Here is a 23,730-nt window from a genome sequence, read left to right as displayed (position 1 = left end):
AAACAGTCCTAACACTAACCCAAATAACCATAACCCTAATCCTAACCTAAGTAACTCTAACCCTAATACAAACCCTAACCCTAACCCTAACCCTAACCCTAACCCTAACCCTAACCCTAGCCCAAACCCAAATAACCCTAACCCTAACCCTAACCCAAAAACTCCTAACCATAACGCAAATAAACACAATCCTAAGCAAGACGCATCTAACCCTATCCCAAACAGAAATAGCCCTAACACTAACCCAAATAACCAAAACGCTAACCCTAACCTAACTAACCCTAACCCTAACCCTAGCCCTCATAACCCTAACTCGAAACCAAATAACCCTAACCGTAACACTATCCCAACTAACGCTAACCCTAACCCAAATAACCATAACCCTAACCCTAAACCAACTAATCCTAACCGTAAACCAAATAACCCCAGACCTAACCCTAACCCTAACCCTAACGCTAACCCTAACCCTAGACCAAATAACCCTAACCCTAACCCAAATAACCCTAACCATAACAAACTAACCCTAACCACAACGCAACTAACCCTAACCGTAACAGAAATAGCCCTAACACTAACCCAAATAACCATAACCCTAACCCTAACCTAAGTAACTCAAACCCTAATACAAACCCTAACCCTAACCCTAACCTTAACCCTAAACCTAACCCTAACCCTAGCCCTAGCCCAAATAACCCTAACCCTAACCCTAACCCAAAAACTCCTAACCATAACGCAAATAAACACAATCCTAAGCAAGACGCATCTAACCCTATCCCAAACAGAAATAGCCCTAACACTAACCCAAATAACCAAAACGCAAACCCTAACCTAACTAACCCTAACCCTAACCCTAACCCTAACCCTAGCCCTCATAACCCTAACTCGAAACCAAATAACCCTAACCGTAACATTATCCCAACTAACGCTAACCCTAACCCAAATAACCATAACACTAACCCTAAACCAACTTATCCTAACCGTAAACCAAATAACCCCAGACCTAACCCTAACCCTAACCCTAACCCTAACCCTAGACCAAATAACCCTAACCCTAACCCAAATAACCCTAACCATAACAAACTAACGCTAACCACAACGCAACTAATCCTAACCGTAATAGAAACAGCCCTAACACTAACCCAAATAACCATAACCCTAACCCTAACCTAAGTAACTCTAACCCTAATACAAACCCTAACCCTAACCCTAACCCTAACCCTAACCCTAACCCTAGCCCTAGCCCAAATAACCCTAACACTAACCCTAACCCAAAAACTCCTAACCATAATGCAAATAAACACAATCCTAAGCAAGATGCATCTAACCCTATCCCAAACAGAAATAGCCCTAACACTAACCCAAATAACCAAAACGCTAACCCTAACCTAACTAACCCTAACCCTAACCCTAACCCTAGCCCTCATAACCCTAACTCGAAACCAAATAACCCTAACCGTAACACTATCCCAACTAACGCTAACCCTAACCCAAATAACCATAACCCTAACCCTAAACCAACTAATCCTAACCGTAAACCAAATAACCCCAGACCTAACCCTAACCCTAACCCTAACCCTAACCCTAGACCAAATAACCCTAACCCTAACCCAAATAACCCTAACCATAACAAACTAACGCTAACCACAACGCAACTAATCCTAACCGTAATAGAAACAGCCCTAACACTAACCCAAATAACCATAACCCTAACCCTAACCTAAGTAACTCTAACCCTAATACAAACCCTAACCCTAACCCTAACCCTAACCCTAACCCTAACCCTAGCCCTAGCCCAAATAACCCTAACACTAACCCTAACCCAAAAACTCCTAACCATAATGCAAATAAACACAATCCTAAGCAAGATGCATCTAACCCTATCCCAAACAGAAATAGCCCTAACACTAACCCAAATAACCAAAACGCTAACCCTAACCTAACTAACCCTAACCCTAACCCTAGCCCTCATAACCCTAACTCGAAACCAAATAACCCTAACCGTAACACTATCCCAACTAACGCTAACCCTAACCCAAATAACCATAACCCTAACCCTAAACCAACTAATCCTAACCGTAAACCAAATAACCCCAGACCTAACCCTAACCCTAACCCTAACCCTAATCCTAACCCTAGACCAAATATCCCTAACCCTAACCCAAATAACCCTAACCATAACAAACTAACACTAACCACAACGCAACTAACCCTAACCGTAACAGAAATAGCCCTAACACTAACCCAAATAACCATAACCCTAACCCTAACCTAAGTAACTCAAACCCTAATACAAACCCTAACCCTAACCCTAACCTTAACCCTAAACCTAACCCTAACCCTAGCCCTAGCCCAAATAACCCTAACCCTAACCCTAACCCAAAAACTCCTAACCATAACGCAAATAAACACAATCCTAAGCAAGACGCATCTAACCCTATCCCAAACAGAAATAGCCCTAACACTAACCCAAATAACCAAAACGCTAACCCTAACCTAACTAACCCTAACCCTAACCCTAACCCTAACCCTAGCCCTCATAACCCTAACTCGAAACCAAATAACCCTAACCGTAACACTATCCCAACTAACGCTAACCCTAACCCAAATAACCATAACACTAACCCTAAACCAACTAATCCTAACCGTAAACCAAATAACCCCAGACCTAACCCTAACCCTAACCCTAACCCTAACCCTAGACCAAATAACCCTAACCCTAACCCAAATAACCCTAACCATAACAAACTAACGCTAACCACAACGCAACTAATCCTAACCGTAATAGAAACAGCCCTAACACTAACCCAAATAACCATAACCCTAACCCTAACCTAAGTAACTCTAACCCTAATACAAACCCTAACCCTAACCCTAACCCTAACCCTAACCCTAACCCTAGCCCTAGCCCAAATAACCCTAACCCTAACCCTAACCCAAAAACTCCTAACCATAATGCAAATAAACACAATCCTAAGCAAGATGCATCTAACCCTATCCCAAACAGAAATAGCCCTAACACTAACCCAAATAACCAAAACGCTAACCCTAACCTAACTAACCCTAACCCTAACCCTAACCCTAGCCCTCATAACCCTGACTCGAAACCAAATAACCCTAACCGTAACATTATCCAAACTAACGCTAACCCTAACCCAAATAACCATAACCCTAACCCTAAACCAACTAATCCTAACCGTAAACCAAATAACCCCAGACCTAACCCTAACCCTAACCCTAACCCTAACCCTAGACCAAATAACCCTAACCCTAACCCAAATAACCCTAACCATAACAAACTAACCCTAACCACAACCCAACTAACCCTAACCGTAACAGAAATAGCCCTAACACTAACCCAAATAACCATAACCCTAACCCTAACCTAAGTAACTCAAACCCTAATACAAACCCTAACCCTAACCCTAACCCTAACCCTAACCCTAACCCTAACCCTAACGCTAACCCTAACCCTAACCCTAACCCTAACCCAAATAACCAAAACCCTACCAATAACCTAACTAACCCTAACCCTAACCCTAACCCTAACCCTAGCCCTCATAACCCTAACTCGAAACCAAATAACCCTAACCGTAACACTATCCCAACTAAGGCTAATCCAAACCCAAATAACTATAACCCTAACCCTAAACCAACTAATCCTAAACGTAAACCAAATAACCCCAGACCTAACCCTAACCCTAATCCTAACCCTAACCCTAACCCTAGACCAAATAACCCTAACCCTAACCCAAATAACCCTAACCATAACAAACTAACCCTAACCACAACGCAACTAACCCTAACCGTAACAGAAACAGCCCTAATACTAACCCAAATAACCATAACCCTAACCCTAACCTAAGTAACTCAAACCCTAATACAAACCCTAACCCAAACCCTAACCCTAACCCTAACCCTAACCCTAACCCTAACCCTAACCCAAGTAACCCTAACCCGAACCCTAACCATACAAACCCTGACCCTAAACCTAACCCTAAACCAAATAACCCTAACCCTAACGCTAAACAAACTAGCCCTAACACTAACACCAAGCCTAACATTTACCCAAATAACCCTTACCATAACCCTAACCCAACTAACCATAACCCTAACCCTAACCCTAACTCTAACGCTAACCCTAACCCTAGCCCACATAACCCTAACTCGAAACCAAATAACCCTAACCGTAACACTATCCCAACTAACGCTAATCCTAACCCAAATAACCATAACCCTAACCCTAAACCAACTAATCCTAACCGTAAACCAAATAACCCCAGACCTAACACTAACACTAACCCTAACCCTAACCCTAACCCTAAACCTAACCCTAACCCTAGACCAAATAACCCTAACCCTAACCCAAATAACCCTAACCATAACAAACTAACGCTAACCACAACGCAACTAACCCTAACCGTAATAGAAACAGCCCTAACACTAACCCAAATAACCATAACCCTAACCCTAACCTAAGTAACTCTAACCCTAATACAAACCCTAACCCTAACCCTAACCCTAACCCTAACCCTAGCCCTAGCCCAAATAACCCTAACCCTAACCCTAACCCAAAATCTCCTAACCATAACGCAAATAAACACAATCCTAAGCAAGATGCATCTAACCCTATCCCAAACAGAAATAGCCCTAACACTAACCCAAATAACCAAAACGCTAACCCTAACCTAACTAACCCTAACCCTAACCCTAACCCTAGCCCTCATAACCCTGACTCGAAACCAAATAACCCTAACCGTAACATTATCCAAACTAACGCTAACCCTAACCCAAATAACCATAACCCTAACCCTAAACCAACTAATCCTAACCGTAAACCAAATAACCCCAGACCTAACCCTAACCCTAACCCTAACCCTAACCCTAACCCTAGACCAAATAACCCTAACCCTAACCCAAATAACCCTAACCATAACAAACTAACCCTAACCACAACCCAACTAACCCTAACCGTAACAGAAATAGCCCTAACACTAACCCAAATAACCATAACCCTAACCCTAACCTAAGTAACTCAAACCCTAATACAAACCCTAACCCTAACCCTAACCCTAACCCTAACCCTAACCCTAACCCTAACCCTAACCCAAATAACCAAAACCCTACCCATAACCTAACTAACCCTAACCCTAACCCTAACCCTAGCCCTCATAACCCTAACTCGAAACCAAATAACCCTAACCGTAACACTATCCCAACTAAGGCTAATCCAAACCCAAATAACTATAACCCTAACCCTAAACCAACTAATCCTAACCGTAAACCAAATAACCCCAGACCTAACCCTAACCCTAATCCTAACCCTAACCCTAACCCTAGACCAAATAACCCTAACCCTAACCCAAATAACCCTAACCATAACAAACTAACCCTAACCACAACGCAACTAACCCTAACCGTAACAGAAACAGCCCTAATACTAACCCAAATAACCATAACCCTAACCCTAACCTAAGTAACTCAAACCCTAATACAAACCCTAACCCAAACCCTAACCCTAACCCTAACCCTAACCCTAACCCTAACCCTAACCCTAACCCTAACCCTAACCCTAACCCTAACCCTAACCCTAACCCTAACCCAAGTAACCCTAACCCGAACCCTAACCATACAAACCCTGACCCTAAACCTAACCCTAAACCAAATAACCCTAACCCTAACCCTAAACAAACTAGCCCTAACACTAACACCAAGCCTAACATTTACCCAAATAACCCTTACCATAACCCTAACCCAACTAACCATAACCCTAACCCTAACCCTAACTCTAACGCTAACCCTAACCCTAGCCCACATAACCCTAACTCGAAACCAAATAACCCTAACCGTAACACTATCCCAACTAAGGCTAATCCAAACCCAAATAACTATAACCCTAACCCTAAACCAACTAATCCTAACCGTAAACCAAATAACCCCAGACCTAACCCTAACCCTAATCCTAACCCTAACCCTAACCCTAGACCAAATAACCCTAACCCTAACCCAAATAACCCTAACCATAACAAACTAACCCTAACCACAACGCAACTAACCCTAACCGTAACAGAAACAGCCCTAATACTAACCCAAATAACCATAACCCTAACCCTAACCTAAGTAACTCAAACCCTAATACAAACCCTAACCCAAACCCTAACCCTAACCCTAACCCTAACCCTAACCCTAACCCTAACCCTAACCCTAACCCTAACCCTAACCCTAACCCTAACCCTAACCCTAACCCTAACCCTAACCCAAGTAACCCTAACCCTAACCCTAACCATACAAACCCTGACCCTAAACCTAACCCTAAACCAAATAACCCTAACCCTAACCCTAAACAAACTAGCCCTAACACTAACACCAAGCCTAACATTTACCCAAATAACCCTTACCATAACCCTAACCCAACTAACCATAACCCTAACCCTAACCCTAACTCTAACGCTAACCCTAACCCTAGCCCACATAACCCTAACTCGAAACCAAATAACCCTAACCGTAACACTATCCCAACTAACGCTAATCCTAACCCAAATAACCATAACCCTAACCCTAAACCAACTAATCCTAACCGTAAACCAAATAACCCCAGACCTAACCCTAACACTAACCCTAACCCTAACCCTAACCCTAACCCTAACCCTAACCCTAGACCAAATAACCCTAACCCTAACCCAAATAACCCTAACCATAACAAACTAACGCTAACCACAACGCAACTAACCCTAACCGTAATAGAAACAGCCCTAACACTAACCCAAATAACCATAACCCTAACCCTAACCTAAGTAATTCTAACCCTAATACAAACCCTAACCCTAACCCTAACCCTAACCCTAACCCTAACCCTAGCCCTAGCCCAAATAACCCTAACCCTAACCCTAACCCAAAATCTCCTAACCATAACGCAAATAAACACAATCCTAAGCAAGATGCATCTAACCCTATCCCAAACAGAAATAGCCCTAACACTAACCCAAATAACCAAAACGCTAACCCTAACCTAACTAACCCTAACCCTAACCCTAACCCTAGCCCTCATAACCCTGACTCGAAACCAAATAACCCTAACCGTAACATTATCCAAACTAACGCTAACCCTAACCCAAATAACCATAACCCTAACCCTAAACCAACTAATCCTAACCGTAAACCAAATAACCCCAGACCTAACCCTAACCCTAACCCTAACCCTAACCCTAACCCTAACCCTAGACCAAATAACCCTAACCCTAACCCAAATAACCCTAACCATAACAAACTAACCCTAACCACAACCCAACTAACCCTAACCGTAACAGAAATAGCCCTAACACTAACCCAAATAACCATAACCCTAACCCTAACCTAAGTAACTCAAACCCTAATACAAACCCTAACCCTAACCCTAACCCTAACCCTAACCCTAACCCTAACCCTAACCCTAACCCAAATAACCAAAACCCTACCCATAACCTAACTAACCCTAACCCTAACCCTAACCCTAACCCTAGCCCTCATAACCCTAACTCGAAACCAAATAACCCTAACCGTAACACTATCCCAACTAAGGCTAATCCAAACCCAAATAACTATAACCCTAACCCTAAACCAACTAATCCTAACCGTAAACCAAATAACCCCAGACCTAACCCTAACCCTAATCCTAACCCTAACCCTAACCCTAGACCAAATAACCCTAACCCTAACCCAAATAACCCTAACCATAACAAACTAACGCTAACCACAACGCAACTAACCCTAACCGTAATAGAAACAGCCCTAACACTAACCCAAATAACCATAACCCTAACCCTAACCTAAGTAACTCTAACCCTAATACAAACCCTAACCCTAACCCTAACCCTAACCCTAACCCTAACCCTAGCCCTAGCCCAAATAACCCTAACCCTAACCCTAACCCAAAATCTCCTAACCATAACGCAAATAAACACAATCCTAAGCAAGATGCATCTAACCCTATCCCAAACAGAAATAGCCCTAACACTAACCCAAATAACCAAAACGCTAACCCTAACCTAACTAACCCTAACCCTAACCCTAACCCTAACCCTAGCCCTCATAACCCTAACTCGAAACCAAATAACCCTAACCGTAACACTATCCCAACTAACGCTAACCCTAACCCAAATAACCATAACCCTAACCCTAAACCAACTAATCCTAACCGTAAACCAAATAACCCCAGACCTAACCCTAACCCTAACCCTAACCCTAACCCTAACCCTAACCCTAACCCTAGACCAAATAACCCTAACCCTAACCCAAATAACACTAACCATAACAAACTAACGCTAACCACAACGCAACTAACCCTAACCGTAACAGAAATAGCCCTAACACTAACCCAAATAACCATAACCCTAACCCTAACCTAAGTAACTCTAACCCTAACCCTAACCATAATCCTAACCCTAACCCTAACCCTAACCCTAACCGTAACACTAACCCTAACCCTAACCCTAACCCTAACCATACAAACCCTGACCCTAAACCTAACCCTAAACCAAATAACCCTAACCCTAACCCTAAACCAACTAGCCCTAACACTAACCCCAAGCCTAACATTTACCCAAATAACCATTACCATAACCCTAACCCAACTAACCATAACCCTAACCCTAACCCTAACTCTAACCCTAACCCTAACCCTAGCCCACATAACCCTAACTCGAAACCAAATAACCCTAACCGTTACACTATCCCAAATAACGCTAATCCTAACCCAAATAACCATAACCCTAACCCTAAACCAACTAATCCTAACCGTAAACCAAATAACCCCAGACCTAACCCTAACCCTAACCCTAACCCTAACCCTAACCCTAACCCTAACCCTAACCCTAACCCTAACCCTAACCCAAGTAACCCTAACCCTAACCCTAACCATACAAACCCTGACCCTAAACCTAACCCTAAACCAAATAACCCTAACCCTAACCCTAAACCAACTAGCCCTAACACTAACCCCAAGCCTAACATTTACCCTAATAACCCTTACCATAACCCTAACCCAACTAACCATAACCCTAACCCTAACCCTAAACCTAAACCTAACCCTAACCTAAGAGAAAACCTAACGCATAAACCAAACCCTAATCCCTAATGTGTAAATTAAACACTAACTGCTAAATCATAACCCTAACCCCGAGCTCAAACACCAAATCCCAGATCCTAACCCTAACGCTAACACTTAGTCCTAACACTAGCCCAAACCCTAACCTAAACCGTGACTCCTGACCTAAACGGTAACTCATAGATTCTAACTCTAACCCTAACTCCTAACTCATGACCCTAACTCCCAACTGATAACCCACACCATAACTCCTAACTCTAACCCTAACCCAAACACTAACCCTAGCCCTAACCCTGACCATAACCCTAACCCTAACTCAAACCCTAACCCTAACCCTAACCCTAACCCTAACCTTAACCGTAACTCCTAACCTAAACCCTAACTTGTAGATTCTAACTTTAACCATAAGTCCTAACTCATGACCCTAACTCCCATCCCAGAACCCACACCTTAACTCATAAATCTAAACCTAACCCTAATCCAAACTCTAACCCTAACCCTAACCCAAACCCTAACCCTAACCCTAACCATAACCCTAACTCCTAACCCTAACCCAATCTCCTAGATTCCAACTATAACCCAAACTCCTAAGTCATGACTTTAATTCCCAACTCATATCCCTCACCCTAAGTTTTAACTCTAACCCTAACCCTAACTCACAACCAAACTCCAAACCCTAACCGTAACGCTCATGACCCCAACTCCCAACCCATAACCCACAACCTAACTCCTAACTTTAACCCTAACCCTAACCCAAACCTTAACTCCTAACCCAAAAGCTAATTCCTAGTATCCAAGTATAACGCTAACTCCTAACTCATGACCCCAATTCCCAACTCATTACCCACACCCTAACTCTTAACTCTAACACTAACCCTAACCCAAGCCCTAACCCTAACACTAACCCTGACCCTAACCGAAACCCTAACTCCTAACCTAAACCGTAACTCATAGATTCTAACTCTAACCCTAACTCCTAACCCATGACCCTAACTCCCAACTCATAACCCACACCATAACTCCTAACTCTAACCGTAACCCAAACTCTAACCCTAGCCCTAACCCTAACCATAACCCTAACCCTAACTCCTAATCCTAACCCGAACCCTAAACTTAACCCTAACACAAACCCTAATCCTAACCCAAACCATAACTCCTAACCCAAACCTTAACTTCTAGATTCTAACACTGACCATATCTCCTAACTCATGACCCTAACTCCCAACTCATAACCCACACCTTAACTCATAAATCTAAACCTAACCCCAATCCAAACCCTAACCCTGACCCAAACCCTAACCCTAACCCTAGCCCTAACCCTAACCCTAACCCTAACCCTAACCCTAACCCTAACCCTAACCCTAACCCTAACCGTAACCCTAACCCTAATCCAAACATTAACCCTAACCCTAACGCAAACTCTAACTCCTAAACCAATCCCTAACTCATAGATTCTAACTCTAACCTTAACTCCTATCTCATGATCCTAACTGTCAAATCATAACCCACACCATAACTCCTAATTCTAAACTTTAACCTAACCCTAACCCTAACCCAAACCCTAACTCCTAACCCAAACCCTATCTCCTAGATTCTAACTCTGACCCTAAGTACTTACTCATGACCCTAACTCCCAACTCATTACCCACACCCTAACTCCTAACTCTAACCCTAACACAAACACTAACCCTAACCCTAACTCTAACCCTAATCCTAACCCTAACGCTAAGCCTAACCCTAACCCTAAACCTAACCCTAACCATAAAACAAAACCTAACCTATCGCAAAATCTAACTCCTAAACCAAACCTTAAACCCTAACGTGTAGATAAAACATTAACTTCTAACTCATAACGCTAACTCTGAGCTCATACACCTAATCCTAGATTCTAACCCTAACCATAACCTTAAGAGTAACCCTACAATAACCCAAACCCTAACTCCTAACCAATACCCTAACTCCTAGATTCTAACTCTAACCTTAACTCCTAACTCATGACTCTAACTCCCAACTCATAACCCACACCCCAACTCCTAAGTCTATTACCCTAACCCAAACCCTTACCCTAACCCTAACCCTAACCCTAACCCTAACCTAATAGAAATCCTAACTCCTAAACCAAACCCTAAACCCTAACGTGTAAATAAAACTAAAATAAATACAATAAACTAACTGCTATCTCATAACCCTAACTCTGATCTCATACACCTAATCCTAGATCCTAACCCTAACCCTAACCTTATCAGCAAACCTAACCTTACCCAAACCCTAACTCCTAATCCAAACCGTAACTCCTAGTTTCTAACTCTAACCTTAACTCCTAACTGATGACTCTAACACCCAACTCATAACACACACCCTAACTCCTAAGTCTAGCCTTTACCCTAACCCAAACCCTAACCCTAATCCTAATCCTAACCCAATCCCCAATTCCTAACCCAGACCCTAACTCCTAGATTCTAATTCTAACCCTAACTCCTAACTCATGACCCCTACTCCCAACTCATAACCCACACCCTAACTCCTAAATCTAAACATAACCCTAACACCTAACTCTAACCCTAACCCAAACCCTAACCCTAACCCTAACCCTAACCCTAACCCAAACACTAACTCCTGGATTCCAACTATATCCCTAACTCCTAACTCATGACCCTAACTCCCAACTCATGTAGCCTGGTTTTGGCCACTCTCTTTCTTACAGGCTACTTCTATCAGGGCTGTAGTCCAAAAAGATTCTGATGGCAGCAACTGCTGCAGCAGCCATCTCACTACTGTTCTTTTGGCAGCTCCTCCTTCAATCCCATGGATTTATCTTGAAGAACAAAAATAATCTTGGAGATACAAGGGCTCTGTAATTCAACCCAGAATTTTGTCCTAAAGAGAGTCACAGGGAGTGAGCTGCCGGATAAAGTGTCTTGGTTAGTCCTTAGCAGTCCATCAGCCCATGTTGAGCACCCTTTTTTTTAATAAAAATTAAGACTTTTGTTCTGAGTATTTTAAAAATAATAGAATAAATACTCTTCCTTTTTAACTACAAGAAACTGAAATTATTCCACTTTTTATAATGCAATTAATTAGAATTTTAGACATAAAATATTTTGTAACATGTTAAAACAAACTGTTTACTAATCTCAGGCATCTCTTATTTTACTCAAAATGTTGTTCTGTTTCCAGGATTTTTGGACATAAAACATTTCTTAAAAAAAATAATTTTCTCTTATTTTACTCAAAATGTTGTTCTTAAATGGCCTTCATTTGTAACTCCTCCTGCTCTATATAAGGACTTTTAAATGCAGAAAAAGAATTTTCAAGGACTATATGCTTCCTGCTGTAGCATATATTTCTAGCAGCGATAACAGCTTTGTCACAGTTCCTCTCAGTCCAATTATTTGTTTTCATCTCAGCAATTTATTACAAGGATAAACCTGTACCTTCTCACTGGTACAAAACTATTCTAAATAATTTTATAAGAAAAAGAAAGTTAGGACAAGAAATTTTATAACAAGCTCAAGAGAATACCAACAGTGGTTGTAAGCATTAAAAGGCATTTCAAATATACTTGTAAGTGAGTTTTCTATTTCCACCAATAGATGTCACTCTTGCACAAATTTGACTTGTGTTTCTTTGCACAAACTGTATTATACAATCTAGTCTTTAAAGCAAATTCTTTCAACCATTCAATCCTTCCCATGTTTTTTTCTTCTTCTACATTCTGTTCTCTTTCCTTCCAGCTTGAAAATTACTGCCAAAACGTGTCTCTGTAGGCTGCTTACTGCTCACCCTGGGAGCATGTAAGTATTTCCAGCTACATTAAGCTGGCCTGACATTATGATGAACTCAGGCTGCCCTCTGAAGCTTCATTGTTTCATACCCCAGGAAGTTTAGAAACTTTTCCTGTCAAAATCATGGCCAGTCTGACTCCAGTGACAGTTCAACTTCTCCAAAACTCTGAGAAGCAGCAGCATGGCTTGCAGTGCTTGGGCTGCACACATGCACATGTGCACACACACAGCTTGCTCCTGCAATGCATTTCCAGGAAACAACTAATGTAAACTAAACACCCATCGAGATTTTAGAAATGGAACATCATGTATCTTAATCTATTTACATAATGCAAAATTTTTCCATATGTATTGCTCTCAGCTGCACAAAGACATATGGGCTCGCAGACCATCTGGAAAACTGTATCCCATCCAAAACTTTGCAGTTTGTCAGATATTTTGGAACATGCTTTTAGACTGACCCGAAATAAATGCATACAAAAAAATGTAATTGTATATAATAAATGCTTGTTGAAATCCAATATAGCATGAATACAGTCCTACTCACATTCAGTTCCAGGCTCAGATGCAACACACTTCTGTTGATCTTCTCTTTCTCACTTGAATGAGGAAATGAGTTTGGGTGCCCCAGTCTACAATCCAGAACCCACGTATCTTCACCTCTGTTTGCCCCATCCAAAGTAGTCAGCTGTTCAGTGAAATCATCCTTCAAAGCAGACTCTGCTGGGAGGCACAAATTAAATTAAATTAAATTAAATAATTCTATGCATCTGCATATAATCCCTGCATACACAAAGTTCTGTATCTTTTTGAAACTCTAATACACACTACCCAACATGTGCACTTTCAGTTCTCCTGTTTGTTTAAAGCATAACAGAATGGTATAAAGGGGGTACCAACTTTGTTTTGACTCTGAAAAAAATCTTTTCCTCCTTAAATTTTGTGGGTCAGATCTAGCATAAAAAAAAATGGGTTGCTTGTCTTTCCCCCATATACAGACACAGACTAAGTTTTCACCTCTGCCAAGACACTCTTACTGGTCATTCTAAATGTGCTCATTATGCACACATATTTCAGAGGTGGGTGTGAAGTCTAAAATTACACTAAGGAAGTTCCCTATACTGATTTGACAAACTTTTTAACATTGGCTAAACACAGCCTCAGTGAGGTGCCAATCCACCTTAGTCCCTTACCCAAAGTGCATAAAAAGTAGAGCCTTTCAATAGGTAAAATCTTCAGTATAATTTCTTTTCTCCAGTAACCTTAAAACATAGTATCAGCCTGCTTTTGGAACGGTTTAGGTACAAACAGCCATGGATTTAATGGCAGAGGTAAGAACTAAACCTGTCAGCCACAGGTGTACTCCTGTATGTCATGCATTGCAAGCACTCAGCACTCTCCCTCCTGTTCACAGCATTGCTGGTTTATTAGATCCCCCCAAAACGTCTGTTTCTGCATGATAGCCTCCACTTTAGCAATGAGAAAACTTGTTAATTCCATGAAGTTAGTGTGTTCTCTGAAGTGTAATGTCTGACATAGGACAACATAACGCGTCTTTTTATATTCTATAGGATATATACATATAGCCTCATTTAGACATACTCTTTCATATACACAGACACATCCATCTTGGAACATTTTACCGGAATTACTTCACATATTAGCATGATTGCTGGCTGATGCATATCATAGCTTAGCATTATAAAAGCAGCCCTGGAAGATTTTAAGGCCAGATTTGATGGAGCTCTGGGAACCTGAACTAGTGAAAGATATCCCTGTCCATGACATGGAAGTTGGAACTAGATGGTGTTTATGGTCCTGTTCAATCCAGGCCCTTCTCTGCTTCTATTAATGGCACTTATAATTTTGTAATTTTTATAAGTTTTTTCTTTTTCCATAACTCTAAACGATATTTTAAGAAGAGGCACTACCATCAGAATCTGTAAGAATATTTTATTAAATATAGGCTGATTTTCAAACTTTCTGATAGCTTATGCTTAGTATTTAGTAATTTAGATGCCACACTGTATCAATAAGCATAACAAAGTATAATACTTGATAAAATGACCAATAATGCAAAGTACAAGTCAGTCATTATTGTGTGAATAAACTCATCTTTCATCTTATTCAGAAGAAATCTGAGAAATCTATCAAAATACAGCATTTCTGCAAAAGAGGATTACATATACCTTTACACATATCGAATTTATGCACTTCATATAATATTAAACTGTATCAAGATATTCAAACACAAGACAGCACATTTTAAGACATTCTCAAATCCAGATGTGCTATCTTTTAGACCAGGGATCTAAAGAGAGAATTGCTTTCTGACTTTCTGAGTCATTAGTCTTCTGTATATTTCTACACATTTGATAAAATATTTCTTTTGTTGGCCCTTATGCCATTATGCAAGTGTTGTGGTTTAACTACAGCCAGCAACCAAATACCATGCAGCAACCATGTATCCAAAACATAGCCCTGTACCAGCCACTGTGAAGAAAATTAAGTCTACCCCAGCTAAAACCTACTCATAAGTCATTTCAATATTTAGAAAGCTTTAAGATCAGAAATACAAATATTATGCTTTTAATATTGCATACAAATATTATGCCTATAATAAGCTGAATAAAATGTATTGGTTGAATTTTAACCTCGTTTTTATTGCACCATAAAATTAGCCCAGTTACCTCTAGTCATCCCCCTTTACATGATTATGATGTGGAAAATACAGAGGAAGTTCCAGGTGAGTGGAGAGGAAAAAGTAAAAATCACCATTTTTAAGATAATTGGACATTACTTGTATTAAAGTTAGCAAACCTGTCATGACAGTTTTTTGGTGCTTCTCCTGATTTCTGTCACAGATCAGTGCTACTGTTTTTGTGCGTATTTACTGACTTTTCATCACGAAAAAAATTGGAATCCTGTCATATAACCTATAAAAACCATATGCGTTTTCATTAAAAAATGAAAGCAGCATTAAAATGCAAATATACCTAGTAAAACCCAGGAAATACTACAATTTTTAATTCAATGCTCTTTGGGAATTCATTTTATCCTTGTAATTGCCAATTCACTGGTTGCCCACCCTACTCAGCATTACCTCTAATACTTCAAAGTTTGCAGTCATTTTGGATCAATTATTTTTAGCTGTGTTGTTCAAGGTGTCTCTTCTATGTCAGCTACTGCTAAAGAGCAAATTCCTTTGGCAGCAGTGATTTTTACTCATAATATGCTTACTCTGATCATTTCCATTGATTCATTAAGTGATACAGAGCTGTAGCAAGAGGCCAAAATCAGAATTCCTTCTTGCAGCAGTTAGTATTTCCCATAATTAACTGTGGCCCAGCCAAGAACAGTCAGCCTGCCAAATGCTGCTTTCTGGGCCTCCAGAAAAATGAGTGCCTCTCTCAGCTGCAGAGATTCAGTTTTTGTCCAAATTTAATTTTATGCACCATTATATTAATTTATGGTATTTTTTGCTGTTGGCAAACTCCTTCCAAATCTGTTACCAAGCCTCTATTCTCCACCCTCTATGTAATTATTATTTAATGTTCTGTTATCTATGCATTTACCGCAGTAGCTGATGATTGCATTCCTCCCTGAACCAGTTCTCACCTGCACTCACCATTAGCATACAACCACTTCTATGGTAAGGGACCCATTCAACCCAGCAGACAGTGGAATATGAAAGGAGAACTTTAACCATCTCTCCAAGTATTCTATTTTAAGCAAATGCTTAAATGTTTGGCCATATTTTTCCCTGAAGTTCACCATTCTGTCAGCTCCGACAGATGGATTTTACTGCTATTTACACTGATCCAGGAAACTTTTTTTTTTTAAACTGGCAACCTAATCCGATTGTACATTTTAAAAAAGGTCATATATATTTTATGCATGCATATGCAAACACATGTATATATCATTGACTCATAGGCTAAATTTAGGAAGTTTTAAAATGCATATGTTTATCCTTTACTCAGCTTAAATGAATCGGCATAATTTTTTTCCTGCTGAAAAGAAACAAAGGCTTTCAAGAAAGTTCAATTGCTATTCAAACTGTCTTCCAGGTTTTACAGTTTATACCACTTAGGAGTGCACTGTATGTACAAAGAAGACTGCCCAAACACAGATCTGCTGCCATCTATTGTCCCAAGGGAATGGAAGACAGAGCAATGTAAATAAGGGAGAAATGAATACTTAATGCTTTTTTGGTAATTTTTACTGTGCAGACTTTGTGAGTGTAAGGAAACAACTTTTTTATGTTGTCACAAGTAAGACAGATGAGACATTCAAACCTCAGGGGTACAGACAGGGTCACATCATCAGACTGTGACAATAAATAGTACATCTAGGATTTCCTAAACCCTCCAGTCCTATGCTGAAAGTACATAATCATATGGTAATTGCATCTAACTTTTTTTCGGTACAAACTGCCATTCTTGTTGTACAAAGTCTTTTAAACACAAATTCTTAAATTAGCAAACAGGCATATTAGATACATGTAATACATTTCTGTTAAGTCACCGTTGTGGAATACACAATTCTATGGAACAGTTTCTATGGGCAGTCTCTATAGAAAACCTGCTTGTGCTTTCTCGGCTGTCTGGGAAAAAGAACTTGGGGGAAAAAGAATCAGCTTCTTAAGGTTGTTTTGTTTTTTGCTGTTTTTTTCTTGTTTGTTTGGTTGGTTGGTTGGTTGGTTGTTGTTGTTTTTGGTTTTTTGTTTTTGTTTTTGTTTTTTGTTTGGGTTTTTTTTGCTAGTTCAAGGGATTAGGATGTCATGATATCCATTTCCTTCAGTGCATGGTTTCCTTAATCACAACTCACTTAACTCTGCGGCCAACGTTTACACTGATTGCTTTTAGCAATGTTTCCTGACCACTATATGTTAATATTTCCATCACACTCCATTCTTTCTAGATTGCTTTACTCTATCACATAAGATAAAAATATAATGCTTATTCTTTTTGCATGATTCCTATGTAATGTGACTCTGTTGCCTAGTTGATTGAATGTTATAAGCTTTCATATGCAAGAATGAAGAACACCTTGTGGCAATTAGATACTTGTATTCACTGCTTGCCTCTTGGAAGAAGTGCCAAGAAGGTAAATAAAATTTAAATCTTTGTACACCATTTGGGAATGAGTTTCAGAATGCCATACTTTGTGGATCTTTAAATTTTGGGGGTCTTAAATTTTAGGGAAAAAAAGACTCTAACCGACAAAATAAATAACTAAATAGGTTTTTCAGCAAGTGAGCCACAAAACTGAAACAGTCCACCTCAGAAGTTGACTATTTAAAGGCACCATTTTGACAGTAGAAATGAACACTCTAAACATCAGAACTACATTTAGAGGATTTACAGTATTACTGACTTAAGAGAATGTTATTACTGTAGGGATTTAGCTCTTGCAAGATCTTAAGTCAGTAAATTACAGCATGTTACAGAGTCTTTGGTACACTTCCTTGTTCAAATAGATGAGGCTTGGCTATTGTAATTGATAGCATTGGTGGAACATGAAGATAAACTTAGTCAATATATTTTTTTTAATTATGGAAATCCAAAATATGCGGATCCTCCCGAATTTTTTTTTGTTTTGCAGTGAGAACCTCAAATTTCATGACCCATCCCTCTGGTCTGACCTTTTCCTATCTAAGCAGTAAAAGCCTTCTGATTTTTCCTCTTTAAACTGTCTCTCTTATTTCTGTTATTGCAGACCCCAGTGTATTAAATCTCAAATTAAAACAGCACTGGAAGTAGCCTCAGCAGTTTCAGATTCTGTGGTTAGATGATATTGCACAGTTTCATCCACATGCCATCTGTGGTATCTCATATCTGTTATTACAGAAAGACATTAATTCTGTATAAACATATAAGTTATGTACTCAGTGTTCCTGTGTATGTAGCTGACACAGAGGACAATAGGATTAGATTTTCTGAAGTTGAAGTCTACTATGAAGTTCAAGAAATATGAGTAAGTAGGGAGAAAGATAAGAGAAGTAGAAAGGGGACTTAAAAACCTAAAGGAAGCCCTCCTCCCTCTCTCTCTTTTAATTTTACAGATTTCCTTAATGAGAAAAAAGCAAATAGAAGAAACCTGTTTGCTCTGGTAGAGACCCAAGAGAAAATTGAAATCTCAGCATCAATACAGTTCTTTCTGTTTTATTGGATAGAATGTAAGAAGTATGTAGTTGTCTGAAAAATGAACATTGTGCACTTGGTAGATGAATAAATCCTTTTTAAATGAAGAAAACTGATAATGAAAAGCTAGAGAAATTGGAAAATTATACTAAATGCTGTCTTTGGGAATGAAAACATGTCATCTTTCACCCTAATTTATATAGTTCTATTTAATCTGTATTGCAGCATGGGCATTTCATAGTATAAGCAGTTTAGCAAAATCCTTGCTGAAGATTACCTGTTTCCACAGTAGATTTGGAAATTCTTTTTGCATGATGACAAATTGTAAAATTTAAAAAGCAATTGTTCAGCCTGGTACTTCTTATATTGCTCTAACAAAGAAGCCTGAATGGCACAGTCCTTGAATCAAATCTCTCAAAGTGATGAGTTGGAAACAAAGCCCTGGAGCAGCAACACTCTGCAGTGGCAGTTCAGGTCCTTGTAACGCTCAGAAAGCTAGAAGCTCCTAAAGTACCAATATCCAAAATAATCAACCATTTATTGTCTTGTTTCTGTGTCTTCTTTCTCCCTGCAAATAGTAAATACAACTTAGTACAGCTAATAATGGAGAAAAAGTGTGTAAGTGGCTTTAAATCCATACAATTACTAACAGAAAAATCTATTGCCAAGAAAATTAAGACTTCTCTCCCTTGCTAGCAAATAAAAATCAGTATTTTGTTCTGAAGTGTGAAATTGAAGAAGGATATCTTCCTGCAGGAGGTGGAAAACTGTACATAACTTGCCATGAACAACTATCATTGAAAGAATACCAGCAAAACACAGTGAAAATAAAGCTCTCTGGCCTAGAAAGTTTGACTGAGTAACCACCAAATTTAGGGATACGAAGGAAATCCCAGATATTTATTTTCTTGTAAAAAAAGTTTGTGCAACTTCTCAATGCAGAGTGTATCAACTGCAAAAGCATGTGCTACAATTCAATGCTTTTCAAAAATAGTTCAGAATCATTATAAACCTAATAAAATCAGTGACATCTATGAAAGCCTATAAATTCCTTACATAAATTTAAATGGTTTGCATTAAAGTAAACTTTCATTTAGTCTGTTGATATTGAATGATTTATATTTTTTTAAATTAAGGGTTTAAATTTACAGCAATTTATATGCTTTATACTGCTTCTTTTCTTTTACCTCAGTCTATTCATTCTAGAAAAAAAACTCCATAAGAGAGAAAATCCTAATAGAAAGAATAAGAATACTTATTACTTAGTCTAAAAGAGCTAGTAAAATTTAGATTACAGAAAAAAACCACCAAAATACAACAAACAAAATGAAGATAAAACAAAGAAAAAGGCAAGATTGTCAGCAGAAAGATGAGAGAACCATATTCAAGATGCAATGCTGTATCATCCAATATGTGCTTGAGAAACCCGAGGAACAGAAGCTCTAGTAACAAGTACAAAATGTATTTTCTGAATTAGGATACAGACATGAAAGGTGCTGAGCCAGTTGGTCCCCATATAAGCCTACTGCTTTAGCACATACTCCAATTTAAGGAGTTTAGTTACACTGAGCAAATAACGAGCAAGACCTGCCTCGTCACTTGCCAGCCCACTCTTGCTTTCAGATGCAAGCAAGATGCTCTCCAAGTGTTCACAATTAGCACAATGAACAAAGATCCAATGATTCTAAAAGCCCCAAGAGGATACAACACAGGAAGCAATTGGCACTTCAGTGCAAATTCTTAATCTTTTACTATTCCCAGAGAAAACGAAAACTTCACATGTCCACAATCAAATGCCACAATCCTCAGGCCAAGGTTCTGAGCTGCAATGCCAGGAGATTTTAGTGAAAGGCTCATTTTTAATGCCAAAGAACTTCAGTGCTCACAGTGCTTCCAGATGGGGAATAATATCCAAAGTAATCTAGTTAAATATCCAATCAGCATGTATTAATTGTACAATATTTCCCAAGTGAGCCTTTTATGGACATACAAAAATTAAATACTACAGAAAACTTTAAAATACCTGACAATTCACATATGTTTTTCTTAGTAAGCATATGCTAAGTGTCTTGTGGGGCTATAAAATGGATAATGATAATTTTCCAAAACCTATTTACAACTGTTTACATCTTCATTACCTGAAGTAATTTCTATGCAATCGGAGCACCTACCATATTTGTTATAGATTACACTCAAAGCAACTACCAAAAATGGAAGCATTCCTAATGCTGTAATTGCTGTTATGGGGAGTGTTTCACTGTGACTTTTTACAACTAGTTCTCTCAACTGTGGTATTAGACAGTTAGCTAAAAGAATGTGGAGAAGACTGATGTTTAATTTTTTTATTCTTTATTTTGTTTAGCAAGATTTGACCTTGCAAGCAACAGTTTTTGAAAAGATTATAAATCTGTAGCTAGTGCAATAAGGAAAATTAAGAACTATATAGAAAAACATTACTCTTCTCATGTGATTTTCTATAATATTTCTCCTTATACACTGGTTCTCACTCTTAACCATGAGAAAGGCAAAGTCACCACTGAAAAAAATTTGGTTTGGGCATTAGGTAAGTAAAAAAGGAATGACAGCAGGATTGATTTTAAATATCTACATCTTTTACTTTACACTTCAAAATTTTGAAAGTTGCCTAAAATAAGCTTTAACATCAATGCATCTATTTGTAGAGTTCACTCAGGTCAGCCACCTCTACATTGCATTAATGCCATTATATAAACATTTTAGTGCAAATATTAAGATTTGATATAATGAAGTATGGATAGAAATATGCAAAAAGTGCCAGAAGCAACAATCAAAGAACAGACTGTATAGATAACCAGGGACATTATTGACAGCAACACAATTAATTAACACTGAGCATGTTATTTATAACTAGACCATGATTCATCATTGCAAGGCTGCATTGTGATAATAGGAGAATGCACATGGCCTGCATGGCCTGTGCTCTTCCTTATTCCTCTTGGAATAACATTGCATTGCATGTCACAGTCTTCTGCCTTTTATCCAACAGGAAGACACACAACAGCCTAAAATATACTGAAAATCAGGAAACCAGGAAAATGGGCAGCAACCTTGCTTAACATTCACGAAGAACAAAATACACAAGATTTTGCAGCAAAAGGATCACCAGTTTTATGACCAATTTAGCAGAACCTAAGAGATATAGTCAGGATTTGACTCTAACCTCACTCCCAACGCTGTCCAGACTGCTTTAACATATGCATTATCTTGAGTGCAAATGCTTAACATTCTGTGAATGTGCACAATCAACCTGGACTGTACTAAAGCCTTTGGCATTTTATCCCACAGCATTCTGCTGGAAAAACTGGCAGCTCATGTCTTGGATGGGTGCACTCATCACTGGGTGAGTAACAGGCTGTATGACTGTGCTCAGAGTGGCCATGAAGGAAGCTGTGGCCAGGGATGAGTGGTGTTCTCCAGGGCTCAGTACTGGGGCTACTCCTGTTAAGTACATTTATCAACAACCCAGATGAGGGGATCAAGTGCACTCTCAGACAGATTACAGGCAATACCAATTTGGGCAGGAGTGTTGATCAGCTGAAGGGTAACAGGGCTCTGCAGAGGGACCTGGACAGGCTGGATCCATGGGCTGAGACCAATGGTATGAAGTTCAAAAGGCCAAGTGCCAGGTCCTACACTTGGGTCACAGCAACCCCAGGCAGTGCTACAGGCTGGGGGAAGAGTGCCTGGAAAGCTGCGCAGCAGGAAAGGATTTTGGCCTACTGGTTGACAGCAGCTGAACATGAGCCAGCATGTGCTCAGATGGCCAAAGAGGCCAAAGGCATCCTGGGCTGTATCAGCAATAGTGTGGCCAGCAGGAGCAGAGCAGTGATTGTCCCTCTGTTCTCCACATTATTGACACTGCACCTGGGGTTCTGTGCTCAGGATAGGGACCCTCATACAAGAAGGACATTGAGGTGCTGGAGGGAGTCCAAAGAAAGGCAACAGAGCTGGGGAAGGGTCTGGAGTACAAGTCCTGTCAGGAGTGTCTGAGAGAATTGGGGTTTAGCCTGGCTCAGGGGAGACCTTATTGCTCTCAAGGTGGTATTAACAGGGTAGGGCTTGTTCTCTTTTCACAAGTAGCAAGCAATAGGACAAGAGGAAATGACTACAAGCTACACCAGGGAAGATTTAGATTGGTTATTAGGGAAAAGTTCATCACTGAAAAGGTGGTTAAGCATCAGAACAGGCTGCCCAAGAAAGTGGTTGAGTCATCATCCCTGGAGGGTTTAAAAAATATGTAGATGTGGCACTTACAGACATGGTTTTGTGGTGGACTTGGCAGTGCTGGGTTAATGGTTGGACTCATTGACCTTAGTGGTTTTTTCAACTTAACTGATTCTGTGATTCTAAATTAGTAAGTGAAAAATTGCATCCAGGACAAGTAAAATGCATTTTTGCAACTGTAGGATGACACAGTTCAGAGTCATTAAGGAATCTCCATCCTGTTCTGCAAAAGCAGCCACATTAATATTTACATCCAATCATAAAAGAAATAAAGAAGTCTGTCTGACACCTAAAATTATTTGATAATTCATGTCCCAAAGATCTACAGCTATGTTATTTCACCATGCTGTGGCAACCAATAACTACTTTCTCTGCTTTACTAAGACAGGAACAGAAATCAAGCAGTGAAGACTTTTCTGCCATGGTCAGATTCTGAGCTGTAATATCTCAGCATGAG

General features: G+C 39.6%; 1 protein-coding gene across 2 annotated transcripts in view; it reads right to left on the bottom strand.

Moving 5' to 3' along the window:
• FMN1 (formin 1) overlaps positions 1 to 23,730 on the bottom strand; it is a 496,625-nt gene that overhangs the window by 443,718 nt on the left and 29,177 nt on the right. The window contains exon 3 of one of the 2 annotated variants that reach the window (XM_088167196.1): positions 13,412 to 13,587. In XM_088167196.1, coding sequence (XP_088023322.1) covers positions 13,412 to 13,587 — 176 coding nt within the window. The remainder of the gene's footprint in view (positions 1 to 13,411; positions 13,588 to 23,730) is intronic. The other variant, XM_088167197.1, reaches the window with a different exon arrangement.

This window comes from Sturnus vulgaris, chromosome 6 (genome assembly GCF_052056855.1).
Source record: "Sturnus vulgaris isolate bStuVul1 chromosome 6, bStuVul1.hap1, whole genome shotgun sequence".
Classification (NCBI taxonomy): domain Eukaryota; kingdom Metazoa; phylum Chordata; class Aves; order Passeriformes; family Sturnidae; genus Sturnus; species Sturnus vulgaris.
This window is presented reverse-complemented; position numbering and strand designations above follow the sequence as displayed.